At 42.4% G+C, this 10,000-nt stretch overlaps 1 protein-coding gene across 2 annotated transcripts; it reads left to right on the top strand.

Moving 5' to 3' along the window:
* The first annotated feature begins 523 nt into the window (after positions 1-523).
* LOC146319641 (hepatitis A virus cellular receptor 1 homolog) lies at positions 524-9,184 on the top strand. Of its 2 annotated transcripts, none has more exons than XM_084730175.1 (7): positions 524-601; positions 1,315-1,665; positions 1,857-1,925; positions 3,513-3,577; positions 4,312-4,396; positions 6,585-6,609; positions 8,578-9,184. In XM_084730175.1, exons 1-7 carry the CDS (start codon positions 568-570, stop codon positions 8,714-8,716), a joined length of 768 nt encoding a protein of 255 aa, XP_084586301.1. In that variant the 5' UTR covers positions 524-567; the 3' UTR covers positions 8,717-9,184. The 2 variants fall into 2 exon arrangements, with proteins under 2 accessions (XP_084586301.1, XP_084586300.1); XM_084730174.1 differs by having other exon boundaries at positions 4,309-4,396.
* Positions 9,185-10,000: the final 816 nt, after the last annotated feature.

The following is a 10,000-nucleotide window of genomic DNA, read 5'->3' as shown; positions in this document are numbered from 1 at the left end:
AGTTCTGAGAAGCAGGAGTGAAAATAAATTCACTTTTTAATCCGTCATTGATTCAGGGTCTCACTGAAGGAACGTGCACATGTAACGTCAGTAGCCAATAGGAGCCCCGGGTGTGAGAAGACCTGTGATTGGTTTAAGTCCATCACAGGCCAAATTCTCTAAATACTGAAAAAACAGAGTCAAAGAGGAGGAGCAGAAATCTACTTCTGTCTCAGAAAACTTCATTTACAATATGCTGAAAAGTTTCTATTAAATTATTTCTCAATGATACCAAAACAATTTTCTGTGAATTTGTTTTATTTTTGTTTTTTATTTTTGTTTAATTTCCATTTTCCATTTGTTGTTGTGTTTTTTTTTGTTTGTTTTTTTTGGATCATTTTGTTCATTTCAAAGTGTGGATCATTTTTTACAGTGTGCAGTGCAGCTGTGGTGACTCACAGCAGCTGTGTGTGTGTGTGTGTGTGTGTGTGTGTGTGTGTGTGTGTGTGTGTGTGTGTGTGTGTGTGTGTGTGTGTGTGTAAGTGTGCTGGTTGTGATGACAGCCTGTCAGTGTGACTTTGGTTCATCATGAAGCTCGTTGTGCTCCTCGCCCTCCTCACAGGTATTCTGTCATTTACATTGATTTTATCACTTTCAGGTCATTTCAGTATTTTAATGTGAAAAATCAGATTAATAAAAGAGAATAAATGATCTCCCTCTTATTGTACTTTAAACAAATGTCTCATTTAATCGTTATCTTTGCTCTTTAGTTGGTCTTTTCTGTCTTTTTCTTTGTGTTTGATTGACTGTCTTGTGAGTAAAGTGTGATCAAGGATAAATGAGTTGAGGAAATAGTTAATGCATCTGTTTCTGATAATAATTCATGTGATTCTTTAATATCAAATGTTATTTTCACAGATTTTTCCTCCAAATCAGTTCATTTATACAGTGTCATTCAGACACAGGACAATTCAAAGTGCTGTTAAAACCAAACAGTTGTATTTTAAAGGCCACTAAAACAAAAGGTGAAATCAAGCTGAGAAATATTTGAGTAACAAACATCTGCAGCGTGACACAAACAGATGAGCTGAGAAGAAGAAGAAGAAGTGCTGCACGCTGTGTGGACCTGTCAGATACTGATGGAGACACAAAACCAAGATGTTGTGGTTTGTATTTTGATCACATCTTCGGTACAGTCCTCTTCGTCTCGTGTGGGAAAACACGACTCACAGCAAAAACAGAACGACCACAACAAAGAAAATCAGAGAAAGAAACACACAGAGTTTCAGCTGCTGGTTTCTGCTGATCAGAGTTCCTCTTTTTCTGTCTCCACAGTCAGTGAACGCGGCAGCAGCACGAGAGTCACTGGTCAAACAGGTCAGAGCGTCAATCTGACATGTACATATGACATAAAGTCCAACGGAGCGCGGTCTGTCTGCTGGGGACGAGGACAAATACCTTCAAGGGGCTGCAGCGACCAGCTGATCTCCACAGACGGACACAAAGTGACAGAAGGAACCAGAGTCTCCAGCAGGTATCAGTTACTGGGACGACTGGATGAAGGAGACGTTTCTCTGACCATCCTGAACCTCACAGAGACAGACGCTGGACGCTACGGGTGCAGAGTGGACATATCTGGATGGTTCAATGATGAAAAACATCACTTTGACTTGACCGTTGACAAAGGTGAGAAAGAAACATCCTTGTGTTTGTGCAGCATGACAGAAGTGTTTTTATTAAAGACTGATAGAAAAGCAAAGTGGTGTTTTCATCAGAGGCTCCAGGATGATTCATGAACTCGTTTAAAGTTTGTCAGAAGATCAGAGTTCAGCGCTGAACTGAAGCCAACATGTTAAAGTTACTGTGATCTGTTTCAGCTCCAGAAACAACAACAACGTCCAGCAGAGAGACGTCCACACAGCAAACTACAGACTGTTCTACAGCAGGTACACACACACACACACGCACACACACACACACACACACACACTCACACACACACACACACACACACACGCACACACGCACACACGCACACGCACACACACACGCACACTCGCACACGCACACGCACACTCACACGCACACGCACACGCACACACACACACTCACACGCACACGCACACGCACACACGCACACACGCACACGCACACACACTCACACGCACACGCACACACACTCACACGCACACGCACACACACTCACACGCACACACACACGCACACTCGCACACGCACACACACACACTCACACGCACACGCACACACACTCACACGCACACGCACACACACTCACACGCACACGCACACACACTCACACGCACACACACACGCACACTCGCACACGCACACGCACACTCACACGCACACGCACACACACACACTCACACGCACACGCACACACGCACACGCACACGCGCGCACACGCACACTCACACACGCACGCACACACGCACACACACACACGCACACACGCACACACACAGACACACGCACACACGCACACGCACGCACACACACAGACACACGCACACACGCACACGCACACACGCACACACGCACGCACACGCACGCGCGCGCACGCACGCACGCACACACACACACACGCACACACGCACACACACACAGACACACGCACACACGCACACGCACGCACGCACGCACGCACACGCGCACACGCACACTCACACACGCACACACGCACACACACACGCACACACGCACACACGCACACACACACACGCACACACACACAGACACACGCACACACGCACACGCACGCACGCACGCACGCGCACGCACGCACGCACACACACACACGCACGCGCATGCACGCGCACGCACGCACGCACACACACACACACACACGCAGTCATTTAGAGGTGGTCTCATATTCTGTTTATTGTTTGGTTCTGACCTCTAGTGGTCGTAGTAATTATGACCCAGGATATTTCAAACAAACACAGGACTTTCAACAAAAAGTCAACTTAATGACTTGAAGTTAAAGTTTTAAGTTACTTCATCTGTTCATGACTTACATCATCATCATCACTGACTACTTACAGAACAGAACAGAAGAGAACAGAACAGAAGAGAACCGAACAGAACATAATGTAACAAAGTGTAATGTAACAAAGCAAAGAACAGAACAGAACAGAAGAGAAGATAATGTGACATAACTGGATGAAACATAAAGTAACTTGATGAAATAAAATGTAATATTATTGAATGTCATGTAACAAAGTGTAACAGAACTAAACATAACAGAGAAGGAAACATAACAAAGTGTAACGTGACTGAATGTAACATGACAAAGAACATAATGCAACAGAACCGAACAGAACCGAACAGAACTGAACAGAACCAAACAAAGCGTAACATAATAAACCTTCACGTTAACCACGAGGTTAACCTTACGTGACTTAATGTCTGTTGACTGAGACTCCAGACGTGTTTCTTTCTCCTTCACCATGACATCATGCTGCTGACACAGCTGTGCTAATAACATCTGCTTTCATTTCCTCGTCCCGCAGGTCAGCTGACGTCCACACAGACCCTCGTCCTCCTCACTTCCTCCTCCAGCAGCCTGGCGGTCGAGGTGAGACGAGGCAGGGACGCTCTGATTTCCTGTGTTAAAGAGCAAAATGTGAAATGTGAACTCATTGTGGTTTGTAAGACTGCTGCTTTCTGATCAGGGCAGCTGTGCTTCTCTGGGTGTGTTGGTCTCATTTTGAGCTGTCAACGTTTGGTACAAAGCCTGAAAACGTTTGTGTGGCTGAAAGCAGCTTCTCTAATCATCAGTGACCTTAACGAACTTTCAGGTGATTTCTTTACTGTGTGTTTTCATGTCTGAGTATCTTCTTTAACAATTTACACCCTGATTCTAAAAAAGTTGTGACGTGTAAAATGTTATGAAAGAGCATGTGATGATGTACGTCCACACGCTGCACTTCTTTTCAGATTTTTGGGCCTATTTTTCTGTTAACAAAGTTGTAATCAATATTTTTCACCATTTTTAAGGGCCAAACAACTAAACTGATTAGAGGAAAACTTATTGCCAGATTGATCACTAGTTGAAAAATATTTTCAATTGAAAGGTTGTGACAGGATTAATGAAAAGATTTCTGGAGAAACTAACTGTTTGCAAATCATTGTATTCTGTTTTTATTGATAAGATGTTCTGAGTTTTTTGGAATCATGTTGTATTTAATTGATCAGAGGCTGCGTTCAGTTTTAAATGTTTCTGTCACTGCAGAAAATCATCTCACTGTAGGAAGTTGGACGTTTGGACGTGAAGAATGTAAAGATGTTTCTGTGTGTTTAAATCAGCAGGGGAGCAGCAGTGTGACGGTGGTTCTGGTGTGTGTTCTGTTCGGGCTGGTTGCCGTGGTTACAGCAGGTGGTCTCGTCATCATCGGTGAGTCACGAAGTGAAACATCTCACATCTTCACAGCCACAACAACGTAACACGGTTTAACAGCTGACCACAGACATCCTGCTGTGACAGGAACCAGTGGTCAGTCGGCCATGATGGAGGTCATGTGACTGACCACCACAGCAGTGTCACAGACTGATTTTCTTCAGACACTGGATTGTCCTGCTGTTATTACAGACATGTGAACTAACCACAGACACCTGCCTCTCATCTTCTGTTGAGCTGTGATGTTTAACCCAACATGATCTGTGGGCTGATGGGAAATGATGTCTGTTAAACGCCACTGAAAAACTGAAAAATATCAGCAGGGTTAGCAGGGTTACTTTCAGAATGTATTCCAATACAGTAACTAATTACCTAAAAATGTAATCAGTAACCTAATCCATGTATCTTGGTATTACAGCAGTTTAACTTGATTATGTTCCATTACTTTTGGATTACCTCTAAACATAGAGTTTGTTCTGTATCGCTAATGCTAGCAGGTGGTCTGTGTAGTTAATGTTAGCAGGTGGTCTGTATAGTTAATGCTAGCAGGTGGTCTGTATAGTTAATGTTAGCAGGTGGTCTGTGTAGTTAATGTTAGCAGGTGGTCTGTATAGTTAATGTTAGCAGGTGGTCTGTATAGCTAATGTTAGCAGGTGGTCTGTGTAGTTAAAGTTAGCAGGTGGTCTGTATAGCTAATGTTAGCAGGTGGTCTGTATAGCTAATGTTAGCAGGTGGTCTGTATAGCTAAAGTTAGCAGGTGGTCTGTATAGTTAAAGTTAGCAGGTGGTCTGTATAGCTAATGTTAGCAGGTGGTCTGTGTAGCTAATGTTAGCAGGTGGTCTGTGTAGTTAAAGTTAGCAGGTGGTCTGTATAGCTAATGTTAGCAGGTGGTCTGTGTAGTTAAAGTTAGCAGGTGGTCTGTATAGCTAATGTTAGCAGGTGGTCTGTATAGCTAATGCTAGCAGGTGGTCTGTGTAGTTAATGTTAGCAGGTGGTCTGTATAGCTAATGTTAGCAGGTGGTCTGTGTAGTTAAAGTTAGCAGGTGGTCTGTATAGCTAATGTTAGCAGGTGGTCTGTATAGCTAATGTTAGCAGGTGGTCTGTATAGCTAATGTTAGCAGGTGGTCTGTATAGCTAAAGTTAGCAGGTGGTCTGTATAGCTAATGTTAGCAGGTGGTCTGTGTAGCTAATGTTAGCAGGTGGTCTGTGTAGTTAATGTTAGCAGGTGGTCTGTATAGCTAATGTTAGCAGGTGGTCTGTGTAGTTAAAGTTAGCAGGTGGTCTGTATAGCTAATGTTAGCAGGTGGTCTGTGTAGCTGAAGTTGGTCATATCACACATAGAAAGAATGACACTGTAATGGAATACAGTTACCTTTTTTCTATCTTGTAATCCTGCATGTAATCGATTACTTCCTGAGCCTGGATATCAGTATATTTTGTATTTTTTAATTACCTTCCTGACAGAAAGTGACCCAGTTGACAGACTGATTAGAACGTCTCTGTTCTCAGTGGTGGTGGAACCGAATGTCATTATTTGATTTTGAGGTTTTCTTTCTTGTGGAACAGAAACAGGAAGTTCAGGTTCCTCTTCGCCTCTTGATTATGGAGCGTCGACTCAGTACCTTTAACTGGGTCACATAAGATCAGGGAGTGTGTGTGTGTGTGCGTGTGTGCGTGTGTGCGTGCGTGTGTGTGTGTGTGTGTGCGTGTGTGCGTGCGTGCGTGTGTGCGTGCGTGTACTTGTGTGTGTGTGCCTGTATGATCGTGTTGTGATTTCTGTGTGTGACGGGGGAGGAGCTGAGGCGGTCATAAGTCATTAGTGTAGAGGTGAACAGGAAGGAACTCATGTTCTCAATAAATGAAATGTTCTAAATAAAGAACAATATAAGAATGTGTCAGTGGAAAAGTCTTCTCTTATCTTCCTCAGTAAGTTCATACAGTAATGATGAAGATCTGAACATGATTAAAGAACGAGAACGTCTCCGGCCTGAGGTGAACCCAGGACGTTCTGTTACACACATCTTAAAGAACACTGAGACTGTACGGTACAAAAACACTTAGAACTGACAGTTGGTGGCATTGCAGTAGGTGCTTCAGCGCCTGATGCCTGGTGGAGATCTGACTGACCTCCTCTGGATTAGTTGTAATCAGTGAATGTTCATTCTGATGTTTTGTGTCTCTGCAGGGAAACGATGGAACCTCAACAAAATGTAAGTTTCAGACTGACTCACATTCAGAAACACATTTCAACTTCTTCTTCTTCTTCAGATGAATTCAGCTCGGTGTGGCAGGTTGTGGTTAATAGAACGTTGTTGGAACAAACGTTGATGATAAACAGTGACTCAGCAGAACCATCATGAGTCGGCAGGTTTACCTCGGCGTCGGGAATCTCTCGAGGCGTCGACTCCATCCGCTTTTTGTCATCGTCTTCATCACGCTCACAGTGAGGCTGCGCTGTGTTCAAACTGAAACTCAGAGAAAACAACCACAAACCACACGTCCGCTTTCTGTCAAACAGATGCGGAGAACCAGAGCCAGAACAGAGTGAGAACGTTTTCCACTGACGCTGTTTGACAGGAAGACGATGAATAAAACTCACTGCGGTTTTCACTTCGACTGAGACGTCACTTTAATGTCACATGTCGGTTCTTGTCAAAGCTGACGGAACAGAAACCAGATAAAATACACACTTATACAAATTAGTTTAGTTAGTTTATTAATTTATGAAAGGACAGTGTGCAATGATATTGATCATTTACAGGAAATGAAAATATGGCTGCACCAGATTTAGCCAGATGCTAATTTACATCTCTTGTCCTACACATAACAAATAAGATTATATTTATTACTAACACAATTATTTTACAGCAGCACACAAAAAAGTAAAACTGCACAAACTGTGTTTTGGCTAAATGTAGCAGATACACAATGACAGTTTGATGACTGTTAGCATTGTGTAGCCAGAAGCTAACCTGACTGTATCCTGATCCAGTAATCAGAAAAAAATACACCATTCAACCTGACATTTTACTTCATGCTAACAGTAGAATAACCAACAGAGCCTGAGTAGATTCAGCTAAAGTTCAGCAGAGACTCTAGCTAGCTTATTGCTACCTAGAGTCTCTGCTAGCTTAATGTGGGAAAAAGATATAAATCCACACTATTGTTAACTAGCTAACTTGAGATCAATATTGTGCCTTAACAAACTGTCTTATACATTAAAGCAAATCACTTGGCAGCTGGTTACATAGCTTTTAAATTCAGCATCAGCAGTGTTAGCTTAGCAGTTAGCAGATCGACAATCAGAGCAGGATAAATTAGCATATATCCAGCAGCTGAAACGTCTGGTTCATTCATTCAGCTGGAGGTTCCTCACCCGGCAGATTTTATTTCACCAGAAACTTCTGAGGTTTCCTCTCTGAATGATGTGACATTCAAAGACCTGCTGAGGACGTTCGGACAGAAATGTCACGACAGAAAAGTCCAAATCTGAGGTGGAGGATCACGAGACCGAAGGACAGGATGCGTCTTAAAGAACTGGGTCGAGAGGAACCGCAGCGTTGGGTTCCTGGAAAGAAACCGTTCAGAAGAATTTAAAGATTTTAGCTGCTCATTGAAGGAAGTTCTTCTGGAGATGAAAATGGACACAAACTCTACTCAATAAGTCTGTGGGTTCTATATGTTCTGTCTCAGAACATCATCCTAATGTTCCTAAAAAAAAAGTCCAAAAGATCTTTACTGGAAACATCCCAGAACATCACAAGGAAATTACATGAACAAAAAAGTGATACCAAAGAAAATAAGACCACACTTTTAGAAATAAGGGTTCCATTAAGAATCTTTTTGGAAGAAAGACTTCTTTAAGGATTGTTGAACCTTGGAATATAAAACAAGTTCTCAGTAGAACCCTTTTCATCCAACTAGTTCTTTAAAAATTTCAACAAACCTCAGGATTCTGGGTGGAACCAGTAAACCATAGAGGAGTTTCTATGTAGAACCTTTCCATGTTGGTTTTAGGTGGAACCCTTCACAGATGGTTCTAGGTACAATCCTTTATGTTGTGTTTTAGGTAGAACTCTCTGAAAGGGTTTCAAGTGGAATCTTTATGAAAGGTTCTACAGGAACTGTAGACTGATTAAAGGATGAGTAAACGTCTGAAGTCTGTCTCTGTCTCTCAGTCCTCAGCAGGTCAACAGTTCCGTCCAGTTCAGTTCCACGTCATCCACTCTGCAGCTCCACAGGCGAGGTTCTGCAGTGGAGAACATCTACCAGATAGACGGAGACGGTGATGGAGGAGAGTATGAGTACTGTCCCTGAGGCCTGGTTCCGTCCACACTGACCTGCCGGGGACAGGAGACAGGAAGACGACAAGCTCTGGACTAAAATCATGAACTGGTTCCACTGGGTTCAAGAGACATCTAGGTAGAACCCCCTGGGTGGGTTCTAGATAAAACTCTTGGAATATAAAAAAAGATTCTCTGTAGAAGAACCCTGGATGGGTTCTTGTTGGCACCCAAAAGGTAGAAAGGTTCTGAGTACAACCCACAGAGAGCGTTCTGGGTGGAACCATTACACCATAGAAGGGTTCTCTGTAGAACCTCTCCTGTTTGGTTCTGGGTGAAACCTTTTACAGGTTAAGGGTTCCATTAAGAACCGTTTCCATCCAGAGAACCTTTTTGGAAGAAAGAGTTCTTCGCGGATTTCAACAAACCTTGAAGAACTCTTTCTGCTTGATCAAGAGTTCTTGTATCAAAATATGAAAAGGTTCTCGGTAGAACCCCCTGAGTGAGAGTTTTATCTAGAACCCCCTGAGTGGGTTCTAGATAAAACTCTTGGAATATAAAAAGGATTCTCAGTAGGGGAATCCTGGATTGGTTCTTGTTAGCACCCAAAAAGTGGAAAGGTTCTGAATAGAACCTCCAGAGAGGGGAGAGGAGAAAATCAATCTACGAGTCCCAGAGTGCTTTGCTGTAAGAAGCGTCCAATCAGAGACCTTCAGATTCTGTTGCCCGGTAGCGATGACCACCTGATGTTTATTTATCTTAATAAAACTCTGATATAACCTTTAAATAACATATCTGATGTTTGAAAACGTTCGATCTCAGCGTGTTGATGGTTGAAGTTCTGTTCGTCAAAGTCTCTGTTCCGTGTGAAGAACTTCTGTTCTCTCCTGTCGTCACGTTCTGTGTCAAGAAGAACGTCAGTGTGAGACTGAAACTGAGCCGCTGCTGAATCAACTGTTTGTCTCCATCTAGTGTCTGAATCTTTCTACTGCACACAGACCAGAGGAGAACGTCTGCAGAACGTCTGCAGAACATCTGCAGAACGTCTGTAGAACGTCTGCTCTGTGTTTAATCAGTCTGAACTCAAACTGAACTGAAAACAGATGTGACAAAAAAAAACATTTGAGTTCAATAAAAACAAAAGACAGATTTTTTTATATATAATACTTTTAATTAAGTTAAACAAGAAAAGACAATAATAATAATAATAATAATAATAACAATAATAATAATAATAATAATAATAATAATAATAATAATAATAATAATAATAATAATAATAATAATGATGATCTTTTGATTTTAAAAATCCCTCTTT

This window comes from Lutjanus erythropterus, chromosome 11 (genome assembly GCF_056507025.1).
Source record: "Lutjanus erythropterus isolate fLutEry1 chromosome 11, fLutEry1.hap2, whole genome shotgun sequence".
Lineage (NCBI taxonomy): Eukaryota > Metazoa > Chordata > Actinopteri > Lutjaniformes > Lutjanidae > Lutjanus > Lutjanus erythropterus.
The sequence above is the reverse complement of the archived record's forward strand: the minus strand, read 5'-3'. Positions and strand labels throughout refer to the sequence as shown.

What these genes read in the sequence shown, in the direction of transcription:
- LOC146319641 (XM_084730174.1), top strand. Translation starts at nt 568, where the DNA reads ATGAAGCTCGTTGTGCTCCTCGCCCTCCTCACAG. An exon ending in CCAGCAGCCTGGCGGTCGAG is followed by an intron (nt 3,578 to 4,308) that starts GTGAGACGAGGC and finishes TGTTTAAATCAG; the next exon opens with CAGGGGAGCAGCAGTGTGAC. An exon ending in CGATGGAACCTCAACAAAAT is followed by an intron (nt 6,610 to 8,577) that starts GTAAGTTTCAGA and finishes TCTGTCTCTCAG; the next exon opens with TCCTCAGCAGGTCAACAGTT.